The sequence below is a fragment of the Oryzias latipes genome, chromosome 18 (assembly GCF_053564925.1).
Source record: "Oryzias latipes strain Hd-rR chromosome 18, Olatipes_Hd-rR_3.1".
Lineage (NCBI taxonomy): Eukaryota > Metazoa > Chordata > Actinopteri > Beloniformes > Adrianichthyidae > Oryzias > Oryzias latipes.
Window position 1 is genome coordinate 12363499 of NC_136254.1, and position 24643 is coordinate 12388141.

Consider the following 24643-nt stretch of genomic DNA (forward strand, 5'->3'; position numbering starts at 1 on the left):
GCCAGTTGTTCCCAGAATTCTTTATAAAACTCAGCAGGAAAGCCGTCAGGCCCTGGTGCTTTACCATTAAGCATGAATAGCAGAGCTTCATGAAGTTCAGACAACGAAAACGGTAAGTCTAGGTTTGTCATCCGATTTTCACTTAATCTGGGTAGGTTTATTTTATCTCGAAATGAGTTGATGCTTTGCTCGAAAGGGTTAATCTGTGATGTGTATAAGTTTTTATAAAAGTCTTTAAACGCGGTATTGATTTTGACAGGATCATGAGTGACATCTCCTTTTTCGTCAATGATGGAAGTGATTGTTGATTTTTCTTTATTAATTTTAAGCTGATTAGTAAGAAATTTGCCAGATTTGTTTGAGTTTTCAAATCTTTCAAGTCGTAGCCTTTGTATTTGAAATTGTGTTTGTTTATTGATGATGTCATTTAACTGCAGCTTTAAATTTTTCAGGTCGCCCAGAATGTGTTCCTGTACAGAAGCAGCAGAAGCAGTCTCCAGAGTTTTGATTTTATTATCTAGTTCTAATAAATCTGCTTTCTCTTTGTGTTTTTTATGCGTTGAATAAGAAATGATTTTCCCTCTCATGACTGCCTTTGCTGCTTCCCAAAGAAGACATGGTGAAATATCGGGAGTATTGTTGAATTCTAATAAGGTTGCCCACTCTTTTTTAAAGAATTCAATAAATTTTTGGTCCTTCAAAGGAGACGTGTTAAACTTCCAGGTTGTACCAGAGGGTGTGGATATTTCCTTAAATTATTTTATAGAAACTGGTGCGTGGTCACTGATAATAACTGGATGAATGTTGGAACTTTGGATATCTTTTAAGAGAGAGTTACTAATTAACAAATAGTCTAAACGGGAGTGTGAGTGGTGAACTGGAGAGAAAAAGGTGAACCCCTTGGTTTTTGGATGACATGAGTACCAAGCGTCGCAGAGACCCAGATCATTCATGTACTGCTTTAGAATACTTGCAGACCACCATGTACGCTGGTTTGCTGCTGTGCTGAGTCTGTCAAGTTCAGGATCCACAATCAGATTGACTCCTATAATGATTGTGGAGACAGAGTCAACCGAAAGTGAGGTGAAGAATCTGTGAAAGAAGGAAGAGTTGTCAACATTCGGACCATAGATACTGGCTATGCAAAAGTCCTTGTTCTGAATGGATATATTAATAATTACAAATCTGCCTTCTAAGTCAATAACTGTATCCGTATGAGGACATTTAAGGTTTTTAGTAATCAAAACAGCAACTCCTCTTTGTTTGGATTTGTAACTAGCAGAATACATGAGTGGAAATTGAGAGCAGCACAGAAGATGATCCAATGATTTTGTTAAATGGGTCTCCTGCAATAACGCTATATCTGCTTTTAGACCACACAGGTGATTTAACACTTTCATCCTCTTTGGCCCAGAGCCAAGTCCACACACATTCCAGCTAACAATGTTAAGACTGTTCATAACTACTCTGACTGGAAAGGTGTAAAGCTAAATAATGCGTGTGTGCGCGTCCGTGTGCACGTGCCCGCATTGCAAACCCGCTGCACGGAGAAGCGCTGTGCATGTGTGCGCGTGAGCGTTTTCTGGCTATGTGAGCTGCGTGTTGCGTGCATCCTATGAGAGCCTGTGTGAGGTGATTGTAGTTTGTCAGCGTGTGTGTGCGGGATCTCGTGTGCAAGCCCGTGTGTGCGCTTGTGTGCGCACGCGCCCGTTCAGTGCATAAATAAATACTTACCGAGGATGCATTGCTTTTCGGTGATTTACATATGAGGAGGGGGGGGACTAAGGAAAAGATAGAAAACAATGAAAAGAAGACAAAACAAAAACAACAAAACAACAACAGAGACATGAGTGGGAGGTGAAGAAAAACGACTGCTTTCCTGAGATCGAGGTGTGGATTATTGATGATCCGGTTTTCCATTCATTAGCCGCGTTTACATGGGCAAAAGTAATCGGAACGAATGCCTGATCGGAAGGAAAATGCGTCATGTAAACACGCCATTTGGAATACTCTGCCCCGGTCAGCCTCGTTCGGATCAGAATTTCTTTCCGATCGAGATAGGTGGGTTATACTGATCGTTTATCCGATCGTGGAGCATGTAAACGGTCATTCCGATCGTGTGTCTCTACTGCTCTGGTTTACATCACGCATAGAAGGTGTTTCGCTGAGAGAAAACTTTGGAGCGCATACAGGACCGACCAGCTGCTCTGCGGACGCCCCGTGAAAAGTGCCGCTCCGCTCTCGCTCCGCTGGCTCTCCCCTCTCTTTCACCCCTCACAAGGGAGATGCGAGGGAGGAGCGCTTCGTGCCCCCGGACGCTCACTCGGTGCACTGGCACCCGAGTGAGCAGAGGAGCTGGATTAATAACTTCGTGTTTGAGGGGAGGAGGATGGTTGTTCGGTGTGTGTTTTTTTGTTTTTGTTTTGTTATGTGTGGGAGAATTCAGATTGCGAGCCGTCCCGCCGCTCTGGGTTAGGGCTGCAGGACTCAGGAGAGCCGCCAGCTCACGCAGCGAATTTGGGGAAGCAGAAATAAGTGTCGCTCAGTCCTTAGAAACTTCAAACAATCACGTGGATTTGTGTTTCCAGTTGTGTTCCGACAAAATAAAAACTGATGTTATTCCCAGACATTTACGTGCAGCCAAGATGCAGATTGCAGGGTTTAATGGTCCTGGATTTTGTGTCCATCAGGCTAATGTTGTTAGCCTGTGTTTATAGCCTGTCCTAACCCTTCTTCCAGCACTGATCACACGGATTAAATAAAACGATGAGCGAACAGGCGCTTCATACTATTCATGACATTAATAAAAGCACGTTTGGAAGATCGTCTCGTATATTACCGAGCTGCTGCATAAAATAAATGTCTGTGGCAGCTGTTTGTTTAGAACGGGACCTATTTCCTCATCCGGGAGTTTTCAACACTACTGCGCATGCCCAAATGATTCATTCCGACCAAAAGTGTGAGCCATGGGAACGTTTGTTCTAATCGGAAAAAGCTTTTCTGATCCCATGTGCACGGGTGAATTTTAACCTGACAATTGATCCGATCAAAATATTCTTCCCATGTAACCGCGGCTATTGAGATGAGTTGACGGGTTTCTTCTGGGCAGCGCAGATGTTCTCAGCGCGGATCTGAAAGCCTTCAGCACAGCCAGGGTGTTAGCTCTGGGTCCCGGAACAGCCGTCCGTCGACGTAAAGTTTATCAACAGCCACAACCGCTCTGGTACCAGCAGTAAGATGCTTCCTCCTCAGCGGGAACAGGTTCTTTCTTCCACGGAGGATTTCTGCTGGGATCTGGTCGTTCACGCTGAAGTGCGTTCCCTTCAGCTCCCATCCGCGGCCCTTCACCAGCTCCTTTTGTTTAAAATGTTCGAATTTAGCAACAATTGGACATGGGCGGTGGTTGTCGGACCTTCTTCCTCCGAGGCGGTGAACCCTGTGGAATGAGATCTTCTGCACCTCTTCCTTGGGGAGCTTCAGGCGGGCCTCCATGAAGGACTTCACGGTGGCCTCTGGGTCTTCCCCTGCTTCTTCTGGAATCCCAGATTTCACCAGGTTGTCCCTCATGCTCCTCGCCTGAAGATCCAGGAGGATTTCCTTGATGGATCGGTTCTCCTCGAAGAGACGGGCGGTGTCGTTGCCCAGGATCTTCATGGTCTCTCTGAGGGCCTGGTTCTCCGCTGCGACCTCCCGCACCTGTTGCTGGCTGAACTCCAGAGACTCCCGCAGGCCTTCAAATTCTTTGTGGAGGATCTCCAGCAGATTAAGGCGGCAGTCAAGGCTGGAGAGCTTTTTATCAATTGAATCAAGGATGTCGCTCACGCCGCTGCCTGGAGAGGAGGCAGCCCCAGGAGAATCTTCAGGGCGTCCACGCTTAGAGGAGGGGGTGGTGGTGTTGGTTTTCCCCATGACGCAGGTATTATTACACTCGTCAATGAATTTCTCCAGGTCCTCCAGGCTGACAAAAGCTGAATAATCTTATCAAGTTATGTTAGTTTCATCTTTGTCTTCTGGAGGAGTAGTATTGGAGGAGTATTGAAACAAGATCGAAAATGTATGTACAACTGCTTACATGCCGCCAAGTTGACTCACCACGCTAGTCTCGTTGGGTCTTGCGATACTACAGCATCACCCTCCTACTCTGTTAGGATGAACTTTGTTGTGCAACAGAGTCCATGGAGGCCGGGCTGGGCATACCAGCGAGGCCGAGATGATAAGTCCGGAGGACGGCCGGGAGGCCGCGCTGTCCGGCGTGGCAGACGAGGCAGGTCTGGCATAAAGTCTGTGGCCAGCGTGGCCAAGTCAGGATTCGTCGGCAGTTCAGGTGCTGTCTGGGATTCCAAAGCCGACGTTGGGTCAGGCACAGAGTTCAGGACCAGTGTGGCAGAGTTAGGGTGCGCCAGCGGGTCGGACCAGTAGTCGGGGTTGGTCAAGTTGTCCACCAAGAGGTCAGCCGGCGGGTCAGGCATGGAGTCAGCTGGCAGGTCAGGCATGGAGTCAGCCGGCGGGTCGGGCCAGTCGTCGAGCTCCGGCGGGTCGGGCCAACATGCGTCTGGCACCCCCTTGGAAACAGGGGCGAGTTGGGGTGCATCAGGCACCCCCCTTGGAGTTGGGATGGGATGGGGTGCGACCAGCACCCTCCTGGGAGCAGGGACGGGTCGTGGTGCATTTGGCACCCTCCTGGGAGCAAGGGGGGGGGGGGGGGGGGTTGGGGTGCATCCGGCACCGTCCTGGGAGCAGGGACGGGTCTGGGTACATCCAGGACCACCACTGGAACAGGCTGTGGTGCATCCGGGACCACCACTGGAACAGGCTGTGGTGCATCCGGGACCACCACTGGAACAGGCTGTGGTGCGTCCCAGACCACATCCGGAATAGGAACGGGACATTGAAAGGGGCGGTGATGACGAAGACAACCCCCCCTCATAGCAAGATGGCTCCCCTTCATGGCAATACAACTACCCTCGTTAGCAGGAGAGGAGAACTGGAGTAGGTCAAAATCCCAATATGACCTGGTCCTCTCTGCTTCCAGGCAGTACGTCTCCAGCAACTAAATGTCCTGCTCTGCTGGCTCCAGGAAGTAATATGGCTGGTCCATTCTGTCAGGTGGGGTGGGGGTGGGGATGGGGGGGTTGTTGAGCATGAAGGACCCAAAATGCAGAAACGGGAAACACACAATTCCAGGGCAAGAGGTTTAATATATTAACAAAAAGCGCTGCAGAGCAGGGAAAGCTAAACAAAACTCACTGTGGGCAAAACTTAAAACATGGCAGAAGGGAAGAGATGATAATGGACCAGCGCAAGAGGAAGGCAGAGACAAGACTTAAATACAAACAGCACTGACAAGACACAGGTGAACATGATCAGGAGAGATTGCGACTAGGGAAGTAAAACTCAAAACCATGATATAACAGTAAACCTTTCAAAATAAAATAGGAAACAGATCTCAAACATGACGAAACAAGACGGAAAGCAAAAACCAATACAAAAAAAACCCAAACCATGACAGCTTTATACTCAAATGATCTTTAGTGTTTCTTATTTTCCGTGGCGCCACCAGGGGGTGGGCAGGGGTGGCTACGGCCACCCCTCTCCGACACATGGCCACCCCAGTGGCCACCCCACCCCACTAGCCACTATAAGCTGTGGTAGGATCAGTTGTGCATTTCATCCCAAATGCACAGCCAGCAAGCGGGCAAGTCGCTCTGATCACCTAAACAGGCCGACACCTCCTCCCCTCCCAGCTGCCTTTGAGTGCGCAGACATCTAAAGACGAGCCGCTGGACGCAGAATTTGTATAAGACGTGGGGTTCACTTCCGCGTTCGAACCCCCAGAGCCTCCGGGCCGGTTTGACAAAAGAACCAGTATCAGTTACTATAGGTGAACTTTCTTTAGTACTGTTTTCTTAAGTCCAAAACGGCGACTGACCGCGTGTGTATGCGCTCCACACACTGACACGCGCTCTCCCCCTCTCTTCCTGCATCGCGAGAGCACCAGTTTCTGCACGCACGCACACACACATGCGCGCGCACGCACTCACACGCGCACACAATCACACATCCCAAAACACTACATTTCTTTTCATGCCTGTTAAATATTTTCAGTGGTGTCTTTTAACAATCTCTTTACTGTACTTTAGGTCACCTGATCTGTATTTTGCGCAAATACTTGGTGCAAATACGCCGACATGATCAGCGGTGGTGGATGTGCCATTACTTTTTATTAATATGTAAAAAAGAATGACAGGGCCTCTCATTTTTATGGCACTATTTAAGCACTGGTTGTTGTGTTACCACAACATTTTGATGGGTTTTTGTCCTGTTTCCACATATAGTTACCTATAGTCATAGTTGATGCTTGTGTAAGTCAATTTTCAGAGAATGAAGAGAAATTCAACATATATTCTTATTTTAAGAAGAAAAGTACAGCAGAAGGAGCAAAAGAGATGATAGGGGAGCAACAGAGGTGTAGTGAGGAGGAGGAAGATGAGACAGAGCAGCATGATCCACAGCCAGTATGAATGACAGAAGAGAATGAGGAAGACAAAGATGAGACGGTGTAGGTACCGGATGTTCTCGGGTTGCCGGATGTTCTCGGGGTCCTTCAGGGTCCTTCAAATGAGTTATATCACTAGAGGAGACATCACGTGGTTCCTCATGGGAGGAGAGCACCGCCATCTTGGTGAGGTCAAGTTTTGAAGACCAAAACACTTTTATAACATTTAATAAAGAGCTCTGTTTTTGCTTTCAATCACTTCATTATATGAAAAAGAAGAATGGCTTGAAATTGCTTAGTTTTGTTCAGAAATACAAACTTCACGAGTACCCCTAACTTAACTAGTATTAGACTACTTAGATTTTTTCTGTTCCTTTATTTTATTTTACTTGTGTTTTTATTTATTTGTGTGTTATGTTCATTGTTTCTTTTTTCCCCTCTATTCTTTATTTTCTATGTCAATATTTTATATTTGGCAATGGTGACTGATCTTCGAGGCAATATTGATTACATCGTTATTGTTCGTTGTTAACGTTAATGTCATTGTTAATGTATGATACCGCAATTGTCAATAAAGTTTTTTAAAAAACTTAGCGACGTTAACTCATTGGTCGTGGCAACTTACAGCCAATCAAATAGTGTGACGTCATCATTGGTCGAAGGACCCCGAAGGACCCCGAGAACATCCGGCAACCCGAGAACATCCGGTACCCACAACGGCATCTGATGAGGGACAGTCAGCATCATTGCTCAGAGAAACAAGGCAGAACTCAGCAAAAAGTCCTCCACCTGTTCTTGGACCAACTGGTGAAGTAAGAATTAATGCAGTGTTTTTCAACCAGTGTGCCGCAGCGCACCAGTGTGCCGTGGGAAATTACCGTCATTAACTGGTCTAAAACATTTTCCATCTCCAGGATATCAGCTCTGTGTTCATCCAAACAGCCCCTGATAGAACACTTTGAAATTAGGAATATGAAAGATCGTAAATACTTTTTTCTTTGTGTTTATTTGATTCTATTAAAAACATTTTGATAAGAATGGCGGTACCCCGATTTAGCTGCAGTTTTAACTGTTTTCTGAAAGGTCCCGCCCCTTTTACTGTCTCCACCAATCATTCTAGGAGGCTTAATCACATGTCATCAGTCTGACCAATCAGAAGTGGTTAAAGTCTTCACTTCTTTGTTCTGATTCTGCTCATAAAGCCGCTCAGTTCCAAGAAAAGTACCAGATAAAGCTCATCTTTAGTGGTGTAGCTTTCCACAGAATCCGGTATCAGACCGTGAAAAGTGAACAAAACAATGAAGCTCAGAGACGCTAGTCTTTTTGCGTTTGGCGGCTGTTTACATCTCCCATGATGCATTGGGTTAAAGTGACAGCGTCTCAGCGCACAATGAGTCTATCCTCTTAACGTCTTATAACAACAACGAACACACATCAAACACTTTTTGAATCTTTTCACTTAACTTTTATTAGATCAGCTTTTTCTGCCACAATTATCACAAAAATGCATGTGAGATTGCAGAGGGACTGTAGATCAATACAGACTATGAGTTTCTCCTTTCTTTCTAAATTTTTTTTACATTTTTTTTTGCTGGTTTGCCGCGGGATTTTTGTCAAGGTTAAAGTGTGCTGTGGCTCAAAAATGGTTGAAAAACACTGGCCTAATGATATCTACTAGAATTTATAGTAGTATCAACTATAAGTTAATGTTCTAGAAAAAAATCAGTAGGCATTTAACTTTCTGTTGGTTTTCTAAAGGTTGTTTTACTAAGTTTAGTAGAATGAATTTAAAAAATTTAGCTCATGGTTTTTGTGTGCCACCCCAAGATTCAATGTGGCCCCCTACCGGCCACCCCCATGAAAAATTTCTGGAGGCGCCACTGCTTATTTTAGTACCTTAAATCTGAGGACCATTACTGTACAAAATACAAATCCACACATTTACAGGGACAGATTTTATTTTTGAAAAACTGTTCACATAAGATTACATCAAAGGGGAATCAAGTTTTCGCCATCATTTTGTGTAATAAAAAGTAATTTAAAATATAAATGTTTGGGTTAAAAAAAAAAGTGAACAGCTTCTCAGGACTTGCTGAGCAGAACTCCACTAAAGGTGGTGAAGAATCCTTCCCCCCAAATAGCTGAGTTTGCCACAAGGGTCACATACACTTGATTCCCCTGCTCCAACTCCAGGAACACGGCGTTGCCTGCGTTATCTGCAGTATCAGCATCTGACGGGTGGTCGTGGATGCCAGCAACAATAGTACCATCCTTCTTGAGATGTAGATTAATGCGGTCCGTTCCTCCACCGTGAGCAAAGTAGGTGAAGTAATACAGGCCTTTGACAGGCGCAGTGAAGATCCCTGGGGAAAAAATACTGTCTGAATTTGGAAGCACTCATGGAAACTTCACATTCAAACAACCATTTGAGGCTTGCAGAGATTTCATTCCAGATATTTGACCAGGTTTTAAGTTTGTTATATTATAATAATATATCTTGTTCAGTAAAAATGTCAAGCTGCCTGCACAGCTCATTTGTCTTTCTCTTTTTAGTGGTTTTTTTCATAAGGTTAGTCTTCTTTTCCTCTTTTTCAGGAAACAAATCAAAGCATGTTTTTTTTTTATCAAAGATGTTTTTGCACAATTCATTTATGACTGTAGCATCAATAAAACATTGTAACATGAGGTCTGAAGTGGGAAAGTTTGTGTCTGCCATCAACAACTAAGTTTATTTTGGCAATATAATAATTGTATGCTCAAGAATATTGAAAAAAGGGAGTGGGATGTTTTTGCTTTAGATAAGTTTCTTTTACAAATAAAAGACAAAAAACTATTTAACCAAACCAGCATTGATTCAATGGTGGACCTACCTGTGGGTGGATTATAAGCATTCCCAACATTGGTTATCACTGCATTGTAGGTCAGGGTTGTGTCACCCTGGAAATTTCCATAGGCTCCACCTTTAGATGTTCGGGCAGAAAAAGCTACTTTGGGTACATCTAAAAAGAAAAAGAAAAACATAAAATGCATCTTGATTAAATGTATTTTTACTTATTCTAAAACACAGAAAATCTTTTATAAAATCTTCACTGTTGTCAGAACGTCACCTCTGGCTTCCAAAGCTTCTTTCAACGCATTGATCTCCTTCAAGACGATACATGGATCAAAAGGGCATGGCTCATAAGGTCCAGCAGCAGCGTAGTGGGCCACAGTGAGGCCACTGATGAAGGTCAGCAACAGCGCGGCTGAAGTCATGTCGGCTCCTGATGTGCCACACGAGCTCCCTGCCTTTATTCTGAAGTATCTGTAAATGGTTACTGTGGGGTGGGGGGTTCCTGAGGTTCGCCAGCCCAATCATTGGGCTTCCTTCCTGCAAACACAAGCTGTAAATTCAATATTGACATTACGTGCATTTTATGCAATTAAACGTACATAACTCCATAAAAGCATAGATAGACGAATAAAACAGTCATTTTAGGAATTTTACTTCCCTACATTAATAAATCAATTATGACACCTTGACTCCACTGCACCTCTGTCAAAGATTGGAATTAATGCTTTTTTTATTCTATTTGTTACAACAATCTGCATTTCTCCATCTGTTTCTATGACCTTTATTGAGAGATTTAATTTAATGCATTCAAGCTGAAAATAGTATACCCGTACTATTACCAAATAGGATTTCATGTTTGTCTTTCACTCCTATAAAGTGCAGGTTTGCAGTTCAGGGACATCAGTTATGTCATCATGTTAATGTTTAGTGAAAGTTTTTGTTGTTTTCTGAAGAAAGTTGTTTACCTCGTTGTTCCAAATAAATGTGCCAAAATGCCAAAAATCTGCCCGTGTTTTTTTACACCCTTATAAATATTTGCTTACAAAGTTATTCAGATTATGAAGCGCAGGGGCAATTTTAAGAGGAATTTTCTGATTATTTTTGATCATTTAATTGTCAAAATTAAGTGAGAGCCGGTTTAGCTCGTGGCGGTTTGCGGCGCCGTCCGTCCGTGAAACCAGGGTTCGACTCCGGGTTGCTCCCTGTTCCCTTCTCTACTTCTGTGCCGGTCCCAAGCCCGGTTGCTTTGAGAGGGTTGGGTCAGGAATGGCATCCGGCGTAAAACATTGCCAAGTTTACCATGCGACTCGTTCGCTGTGGCGACACCTGCTGGGAAAAGCCGAAAGAGAAACAATAATTGTCAAAATTAAGTCAGATTGAATAACAGCTAGAGAACATCACATATCAATGAGAATATAGCAGGTTGCCCTGGCTTATGTTTCATGTGAATTAACTCTTCAACACCACTGTAACTTTGTATTTTCAAAAGTCGTGTTTTTTTTCATAGTATGGTTAGGGGTGCAACTTATACTCAAAAGTGACTTAAATGTGATTTTTTTTTAAAAACATAAATAGGCTCAAAGGTCTGTTCTTTTTATTTTTAAAACTAACAACCACTAGAGGGTACTGGGGCTGTGTGTATCAGTATTTGCTACTGACAGAATAAGCGCTGTCCAAAACAAACATGGAGGAGAATCTACTCGCTCTTTCCCTAAACTTTAGAATGTCTTCTTCTCTGCATTGATACATTAATGTTTTTATTTTTTCTTCCTCCTACTGATGCGTGACACCAAGTTATCTAACTGGGTAACAGAGATACAGAAGTCCCGCTGAAAGCGCTGTCATTCAGACGCAGCCTCTGCAAAACATGGTGGATCTCACCGTACTGGAAGAGTCTCAGAATGATGTCATGAACGCAGACATAGAGACGAGATCAGCGATGCTTTTGTAGAACGTTTCAAAATAGATAAACCTGATCTCTCAACATTATCTGTGTCTTCCATGCATTGTAAATCAGAGATACAGTAAATGCTTCCATGAAGCAACAAGTCTAAGAATGTGATGGTAGCTGCTCCCACACATGACGAGAGCGTCTAGTTTATGAACACATTTGGAACAAGTAACAGCAAATCTGATGCCCATCAAGAATGTGGAGGTTGACATGAGTTTCACTTGTGCTTCGGGTTCAGTGTGAAAGCAGCATGGCACAAAGTGCGATTTATGTAGAATTTTTCAAATTATTAATTATGCTTCTTTTGGCTGCTTTTAATTGTACTCCAGTGTGACTTTCATTGGATTCTGAAGAACAGACAAGAAGCTTTGCACTGAAATGCAACACTTTACAGTAGTCAATGTTAACACACAATGTAAATCAGCTGATTCTGACGGAGAATAGCAGTTTTGCAGAGTTATAAAACATTTTACGTTAGTTATCTGTTAAGTGTTGCATATCAGTGCAAAGCCAATATAGAAAAGATGCTTTCCTCCAGATCAGAATCAACTGATTCACGGTGATCAAGTGAACAGTTGAAGAGTTATGGTATGTCAAAGATGGTCAAAGATTGGACAGTGAAGGTACCAATGCTATTCAAATTATATTTAGGCCTCTACTACTATTTATAGTTGGTTTATTGTGCAATTTGAAGGTGTCTCCCCGTTTAAACTGAAGATGAAGAGAAAACGCAATTTCAATTTCTATGTATGTGTCAACATTGTAGATCTTGACAAATAAAGTTACTTGACTTGACTTGACTTGACAAATCCCCCAGATGACCTGTTACTTCCAAACCGTATGTCATAAGCAAAACACTGGACGACTCCAATGAACGACTCCGTCTGGACTCTGGTGATCAGAAGTGTCACTACATGTGTTCTGCTATGTACTAAAACACCTGCTGTTCTACTCTCTGCCATAAAGTCATCCGTTTTACCTGAATCTTTTGTGCCTATAAAATCTCTTTTATTTTTGTCTACATTTGTAGACTTCAAATCTCTCTGTGCCTGACATTCAAAAAAGGATGCAGATTAGCAATTGCAATTTCATAATGAAGCTTCTCCATGACCAGTATACATTTGACAGTCTGTGCAAACAAAAGGTTTTTATATTCCAGAGAAAAGCAAATATATCTGCCAAGTTGAGTTGCAACGTTTGAGTTTTTATTGGGATTTGACTTTGCAAATAGTCTGCTGTAGATAATACAGCTTAGTATTTCTGGAAATTATTACAAAATACTAACTACACTGAAATGAACCTTCTCCTTTTTGTAGAAGTCTAATTTACTGTTTACAGTTACAGAGACAGGTTAACTAGTGTCAAATCTTGAAATGCCAGTAAAGAGAATTTATCACATATCTAACTTAATATCCAAAACTAAACATTTATATGAGTCTGCTTCCAGTAGTGTTTAGTTGGGCTGAGATCAAAGGTCTGAGACAACACGGGATCTCATGGATGAGGAGGCACAACCTTTAGACAATCCCCTGTGAATGCAGACTTGCATGAAACACTCTTCAGGATCAAAATGTGGAGAAGTGTGTTTTTGTGACCTTTCAACTCTCAATTCTTCATAGACATTTGTTTGTTCTTCTACATTGTCTACGATCTGCTACTTGTTCTTTTGTCTGGTCCTGATGTCTAGAGAATGTCAGGATCAGATCTGGACCACAGTGACAATCCATTGGAGAACCAGCTGTGGCTTATCAAAGACCTACGGTCTTGTATCATGTTTCTAATGACGACATATATGAAAAAAAGAAGCTCAAAATTGCTTTTACAAGTGTTTCTTAATTTAAATGGATGTAAATCAGGAGAAGAGGAAAAAATTCTGTTGGAAAAAGCTTGTAGCTGTGACATGTGTAGCAAGATGATGATGCACAGCTGCAGGCAATCCCCTGACTAACCTTGGAGCAGTATAAAAATGGGCACTTGGTGTGAGGTGCCGAAACCCTGCCCATCAGTGGCTAACCCTCTGGGCAATCTGATAAGTGTGGTGAGCCTGCCTCCCTGTGAGCCTGCCTCCCTGTGAGCCTGCCTCCCTGTGAGCCTGCCTCCCTGTGAGCCTGCCTCCCTGTGAGCCTGCCTCCCTGTGAGCCTGCTTTGGATTTCTATATAAGTTGTCTTTTTAGCTGAAAAATAACTCTGGCATCCAAAACTCCCCTCTATGACCAAGTGAGTTTAAGGTGTGGATGATTTTTATTTCCCCCACTGCTCAGGTGATCAGTTTATTTTGTCTGTGCCTCTGCCTGTTTTGACTTTAATTTGTTTCAATTTGTCATCTAAATATAGACACCAAAATGAAAACTGCCAAAATAATTCATTTACTTACAACAGGAGACAAGCATTGTTTTTCAAATTACCGTCCTATTTCTCTATTGCCTCAGCTTTCAAAAATATTGGATAAACTTTTTAATTCAAGATTACTTAATTAAGAGAAAAACAATTTGCTATTCAACTGTCAACATGGCTTCCGACAAGAAAGATCTACATCACTTGCCATAATTGAACTTGTGGAAAAGATTACTATTGAAAAAATAAATTCATCATTGGAATTTTTATAGATCTACAGAAAACCTTCGATACGATTGACCATCATATTTTACTAAATAAATTGGAAAAGTATTAATGATATTTGCTAATCATCACAAATGATAAAAGTCATACTTTTTGCAGATGATACCAACATTTTATGTTCAGGGGAGAACTTAGAGCAGGGGTCACCAACCCTGTGCGCCCGCGGGCACAGGCAAGCCAGCCGCAGATAGAGGCCAGAGCCGCGCCAGCGCTGAGTGACAGTCAGCAAGGAAGGGGCCGGTGCCAGAACTGAGGGGCAGGAGGTCCAGCCCAACCATTCATGCCCTGACATCCCTAAGGACTAGCACCCCCCCCCCCCCCCCCCCCCGCCCTAACAAATTACGTTTGAGTGCTGGGATCCTTCTTTTAAGGGAAGAACAGATGTTTTGTTTGCTTTTTTCAATTACTGTATTGAAGTGTGGGGACATTGTTTCATTGTATACAATTTGACATTGTATAATCTTTCATTATATTCCAAAAACGAGCCATCAGATTTATTCACAAAGTTAAATATAATGAGCACACCACTCCACTTTTTCTTAATGCATTTAATTTAAAATTACAGGATTTGGTAGATTTTAAAACTGCCCAAATTATGTGTAAAGCATCAATAAATTCTCTGCTAACTAATATGCCCTCGATGTTTCAAAACAGAGATGCTGTTAATTAACATCAATTGAAAGGAACCAACAATTTATTTCAACCTAAAGTAAGGAGAACCCTAAAACTGATGTGTATCTCAGTAAAGGGTGTCACACTCTGGAACAATCTATCTGATGAAATGAAAACTTGGCACAGATCTTCCCAGGGACAGACGACACTTGGCCAAGATGCAGGCGTGAGATGGGAACCCTCACACATATGTTCTGGGGGTGCAAGAGCCTCCAGGCCTTCTGTGGGGGGGGGGTCCGACTCCCTAGGCAAAGCATGGAATTTAAAGATCCTCCCAAACCCACATAGAGCATTATTTGGAGTCACTCCTCAAAACTGCAAGGTCACTGCACTACAGGCTTCAGCACTGGCATTTTCTACGCTTTTGGTCCGGCGTCGCATCCTTCTATCATGGAAAAAAATCAAGACCCCCTTCAAACAAACAATGGGTGGATGACATGTACTCCTGTCTTAAATTGGAAAACCTCCAATATTCTTGAAAGGGTTCAGCACATACTATTTTCAAATCCTAGAAACCTCTCTTGGACCGAAAAAAAGTCTGAATAAGGACGGCAATTTTATAGTTCTGATGATCACTCCTTACTATTGTATGGACAATGGTATATTTTTGTAGAAAACTCAGTGATTTTTTTTTTCTTGCCTGGTTTGTTTTTGAGAGTATTTTTTTAAAATATAAATTTATATATCTTTTTTTTTATGGGTGGGAATTGTGACTGTTGTATTTTGACTTGTGAAAATCTAATAAAAAGAAAAGCGGGTTGAATGACGCCATAAAAGATGAACTGTTGCATTATGACAAACTTGTCTCCCTGGAAGCTCTCATTTCTCTTTCTATCAGAATCGACAACCGCCTTCGAGAGCGCCGCCCTACCCGGAACTACAAGTCCCAGCCGTCCTTTCCGAGAACTACGTCACGCCAGGAAACGCCCTCTTCGAGTTTTTCGACGTATCAGCCCGCGGTTTCATCTGCATCCACTGAAGAGCCAATGCAGTTGGGGAGGACACGTTTAACGCCTAAGGAAAGGCAGGAACGATGGACACGAGGCGAATGTTTCTATTGTGGCAGCAATGCTCATCAGGTGGCTGTCTGTCCTGTGAGACCAAAAGACAGAGCCCTTCAGTGAATATGGGGACACTGAAGGGCGCAGGGTTTCTAAATCACACCCCACCCAAGACTGAATTTATGGTCTCCCTGTCGTCTGGTTCATGGTCCCGTTCGGTGTCTGCTCTCATTGACACGGGGGCTGAGGGAAATTTTCTCAATGAGGGCCTGGCCCTCGAGGTGGGATTAAAACTCATCCCTTTGGACCCTCCTTTGAGGGTTAGTGCTGCTAATGGGCAACCCCTTGCAGTCATCCAACACTAAACGGCTCCTGTTCTCCTATGTGTTTCTGGCAACCATGTCGAAACCCTGCAGTTTTATGTCTTTCAGGCTACTTCCAGTCAAATAATATTGGGACGCCCTTGGCTTTGTCTCCACAACCCACACATTGATTGGCAGTCTAACAACATCATGAGTTGGAGCCCCTATTGTCACGCCACTTGCCTTCGCTCTGCTTACCCTGATCAGCCCAGGTCTTCGCCCTCTCTTGACTCCCCAGATCTGTCTGACGTCCCCTCCATCTACCATGACCTTTTAGCGGTCTTTAGTAAACAGAAGGCTTCAGCTCTTCCTCCCCATAGACCGTATGATTGCCCTATTGAGCTTATCCCAGGTACCACTTTGCCGAAATCCCACCTCTATAGCCTCTCGAAACCGGAGCTCCAGGCCATGGAGTTGTACATCAAAGAATCCCTGGCAGCTGGCATAATCCGACCATCTTCCTCTCCACTGGCTGCAGGTTTTTTCTTTGTTGAAAAGAAGGACAAGACTCTCCGCCCTTGTATTGATTACCGGCAACTCAATAAAATCACTGTCAAAAATAAATACCCTCTACCTTTATTAAACTCAGCATTTGAATACCTCCAGGGTGCTGCGGTATTCAGTAAGTTGGACCTCCGGAATGCTTATCATCTGGTGCGGGTACGGGAAGGGGACGAGTGGAAGACGGCATTTAACACCCCCTTGGGTCATTTTGAGTACCTGGTCATGCCCTTTGGCTTGACTAATGCTCCAGCGGTGTTCCAGGCTCTCGTTAATGACATCTTAAGAGACTTCCTGAACCGATTTGTATTCGTCTACTTGGACGACATTCTCATTTATTCCCCTTCTCTTGAGTCACACTGTCAGCATGTACGCCTAGTCCTTCACAGACTTCTCGAAAACAAACTTTTCGTAAAAGCAGAGAAATGTGAATTTCACGTCCCCAGAGTGTCCTTCCTGGGCTTCATCATCGAGAAGGGGAGTATGAATATGGACCCAACCAAAGTCGCTGCAATAAAAGACTTGCCCCGACCGACTTCCCGCAAAGATCTGCAACGCTTTCTTGGTTTTGCCAACTTTTACCGGCGCTTCGTGCGCAACTATAGCTGCATCGCTAATCCTCTGACCAGTTTGACATCAAGTAAGACCTCATTCCGGTGGAACCAGGAGGCAGAGGATGCCTTTAACCATCTCAAGGACTTGTTTACCACTGCTCCTGTTTTAGCTCACGCTGATCCCACCCGGCAGTTTGTGGTCGAGGTCGACGCTTCCGATACTGGGGTGGGGGCTGTCCTCTCTCAACGGACCGATGATGGAAAACTCCACCCTTGTGCCTTTTTCTCCCGTAAGCTTTCAGCCTCTGAACGGAACTATGATGTGGGAAATCGGGAGCTGTTGGCCATTAAGTTGGCCTTGGAGGAGTGGCGGCACTGGTTGGAGGGGGCTGAACATCCATTTCTGGTGTGGACAGACCACAAAAACTTAGAATATCTCAGTGCTGCTAAGAGACTCAATCCACGTCAGGCTCGTTGGGCCTTGTTTTTCAGTCTATTTAACTTTACCGTTTCTTTCCGTCCTGGATCACGTAATCAGAAGCCTGACGCCCTCCCTCGTTTACATACCTCCAACGACCCTGACTTCCCGGCAGATTCCATTCTTCCTTCCTCATGTGTGGTGGCCAGTCTCACTTGGGAAATCGAAGCGGCCATTCGAGATGCTCTGGTCACTGACCCCGACCCGGGAGGCGGACCGCCCAACCGCCAATACATCCCTGCAGCAGTCCGGCCCCAGGTGTTGACTTGGATTCATGCGTCTCGTTTCTCTTGCCACCCAGGCTTTCACCGCATCCTCTCCCAGATTCAACGACGTTTCTGGTGGCCCACCATGGCTGCGGACACTAGGGCTTTTGTGGCCGCCTGTACAGTTTGTGCCACCAACAAGTCCACGCATCAAGCGCCCGCTGGTCTTCTCCAGCCCCTACCTATTCCCTCTCGGCCATGGTCTCACATCGCTGTCGACTTTGTAACTGGTCTCCCCGCTTCTAAAGGAAACACGGTCATACTCACCATCGTCGACCGCTTTTCCAAAGCAGCACACTTTGTTGCCATGTCTAAACTCCCCACCGCTGCTGAGACGGCCAGTGCTCTCTCTCACCATGTGTTTCGTCTCCACGGCATCCCATCTGACATCGTCTCTGACCGAGGGCCCCAATTCACCTCCCAGGTGTGGAGATGTTTCTGTCAAGCTTTAGGGGCTACAGCTAGTTTATCTTCTGGCTTCCATCCACAAACCAATGGTCAGACAGAACGCACTAACCAGGACTTGGAGTCCGCTCTTCGTTGTGTTTGCTCTCAGAATCCCACGACTTGGTCTGATTTTCTCGTCTGGGTGGAGTATTCACATAATTCTCTGGTTTCTTCCGCCACAGGCCGTTCTCCATTTGAGGCCTCCTTGGGCTATCAGCCTCCCCTCTTCCCATCTGAGGAGCAGGATTTGGCGGTTCCATCTGTTGCAGCCCATATCCGCCGGTGTCGTAAGGTCTGGACTGCTACCAGACGGTCTTTACTCCGTGCTTCTCAACGCACTAAGACTGCTGCAGACCGTTCTCGTACCACAGCCCCAGCCTATTCCATTGGCCAGAAAGTTTGGCTTTCTACTAAGGATTTGCCCCTGCTCACTGAATCAAGGAAGCTGTCGCCCCGTTACGTTGGCCCTTTTGTGATTGACTCGGTTATTAATCCTGCTTCCGTCAAGCTTCGTCTTCCCCGTTCCATGAGAGTCCACCCTGTCTTCCACGTCTCCCGTCTTAAGCCTGTGGCGTCGCCCTCCGGCCGAGCCCCCTCCGCCCGCCCGGCTTGTGGATGACCATCCTGCCTTTTCTGTCCGTCGCCTCCTGGGTGTTCGCCGCCGGGCCCGTGGTTTCTAGTATTTGGTTGACTGGGAGGGCTATGGCCCTGAGGAGCGGTGTTGGGTGCCCCGTTCGTTCATTTTGGATGATGCCTTGGTGCGGGACTTTCGCCGTCTGCACCCTGACCGGTTTCGGCCGCCGGGTGGCGTCCCTTGTGGAGGGGGTACTGTCAGGTGTCGAGGCCGTCCCCGCACACCTGCCGCTGGTTGCCGCACCTGTTCTACATCTGATTAGTCTGCCTTTATAAGTCCTTCTCTTCCTCCGGCCATCGTCGGTTCGTCTGTTCTCCTCTATGGAAAAGACCACTGATCCCCGCTGGTTAAAGCAAAAGCTAAGCAAAGCCAAGTTGAGCAGCTCAAGACTAAGCCAAGCCAAGCCACGCCACGCCACGCCAAGCAGCTCAAGACCCAACCAAGCTGAGCCAAGCAGCCCCGAACCAAGCAAGGTCCAGCCAAGCTAAGCTGCACCACACCAAGTTAAGCCAAGCCAAGCCGAACCAAAGCAAACCAAACCAAGCAGCTCAAACACGAGCCAAGCCCACCACTTTCAGCCTCGCCTTCTGGATCTTCTGCCAGTTTACTCTCTCAAAGACTCAATCCTCTTCTCAATAAATCTGTTTCCTGTCTGCATTTGGGTCCAGCTTATTCAAAACCTGTCAGTAGTCACACGTGTCATTGTTTGGGATACACTCAAAGCAATAATGAGAGGAAAACCTATAACAAAGATGGCAGCCAAAAAAAAAGCTAAAGAAGAAAGTCATAAACAAGGAAAATTCTTTGAAAATTGAACAACAACATAAAGCCACGCAAGATCTTCAGTTGCTCTAAAAAATGAAAGAAATCAGGGATAAATTAGACAAGCAACTAATGGAGGACTTGGAGGAAAAAAAACACCAGATTTTTGAAACAATCCTATGAGGTGAGTGGACGAGCAAATAAATTAACAAAAAAATTAAGAAAACTGCAAGTGGATCGAACATTTCACAAGTTAGTAGACCCAGATACAAGCCAGTACATAAATGACCCCAAGGAGATTGAAAATAAATTCATAAATTATTATAAACAATTGTACAAGCAACCAAACAGTGCAGATATGAACCAAATGAAAGAACTTCTTGAAAAGCTAGACTTGCCAACAATTGGGGAAATACACAATGAAAAATTTACTAGAAATAAAGAAAGCACTGAGGAGACTCAAATCTAACAAAACCCCCAGTAGTGTTGGCTTACCAACGGAATGGTATAAAACACTTAGTGAACATCTTGTACCACTTCTTGAATGATCATTTAATCATACACCTGGACATGGAGCAATACCTCCGTCATGGAAAGAAGCGGTGATAACACTGTAGGTTAAAGAATGCAGTTTTACTTCCTGTGATATGTGAGCCTTAAATAATACATCCTGATCAAACGAAACAATAAAAATCTTGGTTCTGGTTTTGTTGTTAGAATTGACTTAGGGTGTATTCAGACTGGCAAAGTCCATCATTCTGGACACAGTCTGCTTAAGTTGGTCCGGATCGACTGCTGAACCTTGTGTTTGGTCTGTATTCAGACTGCCGTCTACCACACTATTCTGTTTCAAATCAAAGCTTGTCGTGACTAAAGATCTTTTCGGTTGTTGGCCATGAATTATGAGGGCGGCAAAGCAACAAGAGAAAGAATAATGGGAGTCCTGCTCTTTGCAATCCTTGTTAGGATAGTTCACTTATTCAAACATTGTATTTCGCTGACCAATTTTGAACTTCAGGTACAACACTTTCAACTTGCTACTTTGGTACGGCGGACGCATGCTGCAAGGCCATTACTGAGGAAATGCAAAGGTATTCTTACAAGTGTTTATGACATATAGATTAACGGGAAAAGCGTGAGAAGCAATGTATCAACCTAAATGTTGTTTTAATGAACCTGCATTCATTCAACCTCATTTCAATGAGTTGATGTGTCATATTGTTGCTCCACATTTGTCTGCAGCTCAGCTTCCTTCCTCCTCTGTCTACATCCCATAATTCTCGGCTACGGTGGCCTTTTTGGTCCAGTTGTTCTGCTCCGTGCATGGAGCCTATTCAGACTGAGGAAACTCAGAGCAAACCTGAGCTCAGTCCGATTAGAAACAAACAGAAATAACCTTGAAAGATGGGTCCTGGAGCGGTTCCAGTTGGGTGTATTCAGACTGAAAATTTGTTCCATATTATCGAGGGAAACAAACTCTGGTTCTGTTCACTTTAAGCGGACCAAATGTGTCCAGTCTGAATAAACCCTTAGACTCCATGTAATGGGAGATTTGAGGTCAAAGATATGAAACCCATGTGCTTCCAGTCGGCTTTATACTCAAATGATCTTTAGTGTTTCTTATTTTTGTACCTTAAATCTGACGACCATTACTGAACAAAATACAAATCCACACGTTTAAAGGGACAGATTTTATTTTTGAAAAACTGTTCACATAAAATTACAACAAAGGGGAATCAAGTTTTCTCCATCATCTTGTGTAATAAAAAGAAATAAAGTTTTAAAAAGAAACAATTTGGATTAAAAAAAAAGTGAACAGCTGCTTAGGACTTGCTGAGCAGAACTCCACTAAAGGTGGTGGCGAATCCTTCCCCATAAACAGCTGAGTTTGCCACAAGGGTCACATACACTTGATTTCCCTGCTCCAACTCCAGGAACACAGCGTTGCCTGCGTTATCTGCAGTATCAGCGTCTGACGGGTGGTCGTGGATGCCAGCAACAATAGTACCATCCTTCTTGAGATGTAGATTAATGCGGTCCGTTCCTCCACCGTGAGCAAAGTAGGTGAAGTAATACAGGCCTTTGACAGGCGCAGTGAAGATCCCTGGGGGATAATGAGTCAAAATCCTTTTCCTCCATAGTAATGACAATAGAATTATGTCATTTAAGAAGAAAAAAACAAGTTTCACTGAAGGTTTTGGTTCCATGAGATATTATTTCAAAGGTCAATCAATATATGTTGAAATGTTAGACTGGGACTGAATGTCCTTATTTGTAAGCAAACATTTAGATTTATATTCTAAAAATAAGTGCTAGTTTTAGATTTTATGAGGATTTATTAAGTTGGGCCCACTTATACTACGATCATTTTCTCATCTTGACAACGTTTTGCTTTAAAATGAACAATTTCCACTTATTACATTACTTTTCTGTCATTGTAATTAATATTAACTACAATTGGATACATAAAAAACTCACAAATACAAACCATTTGCTTAGAACTAGCACAAAAAATAAAAGACTTGTCAAGCTTTATAAGATTGAATTTTAAGTAATTATATCTAAAGGGTTTTTTAGTTTATTTTTCCATTCTTTTGTTAAACTTCTTGTTTCAAGATTTTGTTATATTATAAGAAGATTTTTCGGTCAGTAAAAATGTCAAGCTGCCTACACTGCTCATTTGTCTTTCCCTTTTTAGTGTTTTTTTCATAAGGTTAGTCTTCTTTTCCTCTTTTTCAGGAAACAAATCATAGCATGGTTGTTTTGAAACAAAGATGTTTTTGCACAATTCAGTTATGACTGTAGCATCAATAAAACATTGTAACATGAGGTCTGAAGTGGAAAAGTTTGTGTCTGCCATCAACAACTAAGTTTATTTTGGCAATACAATAATTGTATGCTCAAGAATATTGAAAAAAGGGAGTGGGATGTTTTTGCTTTAAAGAAGTTTCTTTTACTAATAAAAGACAAAAAACTATTTAACCAAACCAGCATTGATTCAATGGTGGACCTACCTGTGGGTGGATTATAAGCATCCCCAACATTGGTTATCACTGCATTGTAGGTCAGGGTTGTGTCACCCTGGAAATTTCCATAGGCTCCACCCTTAGACGTTCGGGCAGAAAAAGCTACTTTGGGTACATCTAAAAGAAAAAGTAAAACATAAAATGCATTTTGATTAAATATATTTTTACTTATTCTAAAACACAGAAAATCTTTTATAAAATCTTCACTGTTGTCAGAACGTCACCTCTGGCTTCCAAAGCTTCTTTCAACGCATTGATCTCCTTCAAGACGATACATGGATCAAAAGGGCATGGCTCATAAGGTCCAGCAGCAGCGTAGTGGGCCACAGTGAGGCCACTGATGAAGGTCAGCAACAGCGCGGGTGAAGTCATGTCGGATCCTGATGTGCCACACGAGCTCCCTGCCTTTAATCTGAAGTATCTGTAAATGGTTACTGTGGGGTGGGGGGTTCCTGAGGTTCGCCAGCCCAATCATTGGGCTTCCTTCCTGCAAACACAAGCTGTAAATTCAATATTGATATTACGTGCGGACATTTTATGCAATTAAACGGACATAACTCCATAAAAGCATAAATGGACGAATAAAACAGTAATTTTAGGAATTTTACTTCCCTACATTAATAAATCAATTATGACACCTTGACTCCACTGCACCTCTGTCAAAGATCTGAATAAATGCTTTTTTCAAGGTTCTAATTCAACAATCTGCATTTCTCCATCTGTTTCTATGACCTTTATTGAGAGATTTAATTTAATGCATTCAAGCTGAAAATAGTATACCCGTACTATTACCAAATAGGATTTCATGTTTGTCTTTCACTCCTATAAAGTGCAGGTTTGCAGTTCAGGGACATCAGTTATGTCATCATGTTAATGTTTAGTGAAAGTTTTTGTTGTTTTCTGAAGAAAGTTGTTTACCTCGTCGTTCCAAATAAATGTGCCAAAGTGCCAAAAATCTGCCCCTGTGTTTTTTTACACCCTTATAAATATTTGCTTACAAAGATAATCCGATTATGAAGCACGGGGGCAATTTGAAGAAGAGTTTTCTGATTCTCTTTGATCATTTAATCGTCAAAATTAAGTCAGATTGAATAACAGCTAGAGAACATCACATATCAATGAGAATACAGCACGTTGCCCTGGGTTATGTTTCATGTGAATTAACTCTTCAACACCCCTGTAACTTTGTATTTTCCAAAGTCGCGTTTTTTTTTTTTAGTGTGGTAGGGGTGCAACTTATACTCAAAAGTGACTTAAATGTGATTTTTTTTAAAAACATAAATAGGCTCAAAGGTCTGTTCTTTTTATTTTTAAAACTAACAACCACTAGAGGGTACTGGGGCTGTGTGTATCAGTATTTGCTACTGACAGAATAAGCGCTGTCCAAAACAAACATGGAGGAGAATCTACTCGCTCTCTCCCTAAACTTTAGAATGTTTTCTTCCCTGCATTGATACATTATTGTTTTTATTTTTTCTTCCTCGGACTGATGCGTGACACCAAGTCATCAAACTGGGTAACAGAGATACAGAAGTCCCGCTGAAAGCGCCGTCATTCAGACACAGCTTCTGCAAAAGACGGTGAAGCTCACCGCACTGGAAGAGTCTCAGAATGATGTCATCAACGCAGACACAGAGACGAGATCAGCGATGCTTTTGTAGAACGTTTCAAAATAGATAAACCTAATCTCTCAACATCATCTGTGTCTTCCATGCATTGTAAATCAGAGATACCGTAAATGCATCCATGAAGCAACAAGGCTAAGAATGTGATGGTAGCTGCTCCCACACATGACGAGAGCGTCTAGTTTATGAACACATTTTGAACAAGTAACAGCAAATCTGATGCCCATCAAAAATGAGCAGGTGGACATTAATTTCACTTGTGCTTCATGTCCAGTGTGAAAGCATGACACAAGGCTTGGCAGGGTAGTTCAGAAGCATCACACTTTTCTAGCGACTTATGTACTATTTTTATTTAATTATTAATTATGCTTTTTTTGGCTGCAATGATTTGTACTCCAGTGTGACTTCCATTGGAT

The 24643-nt window shown here is 43.3% G+C and overlaps 3 protein-coding genes across 4 annotated transcripts in view; 1 reads left to right on the forward strand and 2 right to left on the reverse strand.

Moving 5' to 3' along the window:
• rps4x (ribosomal protein S4 X-linked) overlaps positions 1 to 24643 on the forward strand; it is a 152603-nt gene that overhangs the window by 15861 nt on the left and 112099 nt on the right. The gene's annotated exons all lie outside the window — the stretch shown is intronic.
• Positions 8437 to 9986, reverse strand: LOC101169268 (complement C1q-like protein 3). Its single transcript, XM_078935928.1, has 3 exons — positions 9604 to 9986; positions 9367 to 9495; positions 8437 to 8859 (listed from the first exon to the last, which is right to left on the reverse strand). Exons 1-3 carry the CDS (start codon positions 9749 to 9751, stop codon positions 8579 to 8581), a joined length of 558 nt encoding a protein of 185 aa, XP_078792054.1. The 5' UTR covers positions 9752 to 9986; the 3' UTR covers positions 8437 to 8578.
• cbln11 (cerebellin 11) lies at positions 9978 to 23011 on the reverse strand. Of its 2 annotated transcripts, none has more exons than XM_023966003.2 (3): positions 22827 to 23006; positions 22591 to 22719; positions 9978 to 10655 (listed from the first exon to the last, which is right to left on the reverse strand). In XM_023966003.2, the coding sequence occupies exons 1-3, from the start codon at positions 22972 to 22974 to the stop codon at positions 10468 to 10470; spliced, it is 465 nt and encodes a 154-aa protein (XP_023821771.2). In that variant the 5' UTR covers positions 22975 to 23006; the 3' UTR covers positions 9978 to 10467. The 2 variants fall into 2 exon arrangements, with proteins under 2 accessions (XP_023821771.2, XP_004080007.2); XM_004079959.5 differs by lacking the exon at positions 9978 to 10655 and adding an exon at positions 21253 to 21680 and having other exon boundaries at positions 22827 to 23011.

Coding starts and splice junctions, on each gene's coding strand:
- LOC101169268 (XM_078935928.1), bottom strand. CDS start 9,751: ATGACTTCAGCCGCGCTGTTGCTGACCTTCATCAGTGGCCTCACTGTG. Junction 9,496..9,603: donor AGAAGCTTTGGAAGCCAGAG/GTGACGTTCTGA, acceptor TTTTCTTTTTAG/ATGTACCCAAAGTAGCTTTT. Junction 8,860..9,366: donor TGCTTATAATCCACCCACAG/GTAGGTCCACCA, acceptor TTTTTTCCCCAG/GGATCTTCACTGCGCCTGTC.
- cbln11 (XM_004079959.5), bottom strand. CDS start 22,974: ATGACTTCACCCGCGCTGTTGCTGACCTTCATCAGTGGCCTCACTGTG. Junction 22,720..22,826: donor AGAAGCTTTGGAAGCCAGAG/GTGACGTTCTGA, acceptor TTTTTCTTTTAG/ATGTACCCAAAGTAGCTTTT. Junction 21,681..22,590: donor TGCTTATAATCCACCCACAG/GTAGGTCCACCA, acceptor ATTATCCCCCAG/GGATCTTCACTGCGCCTGTC.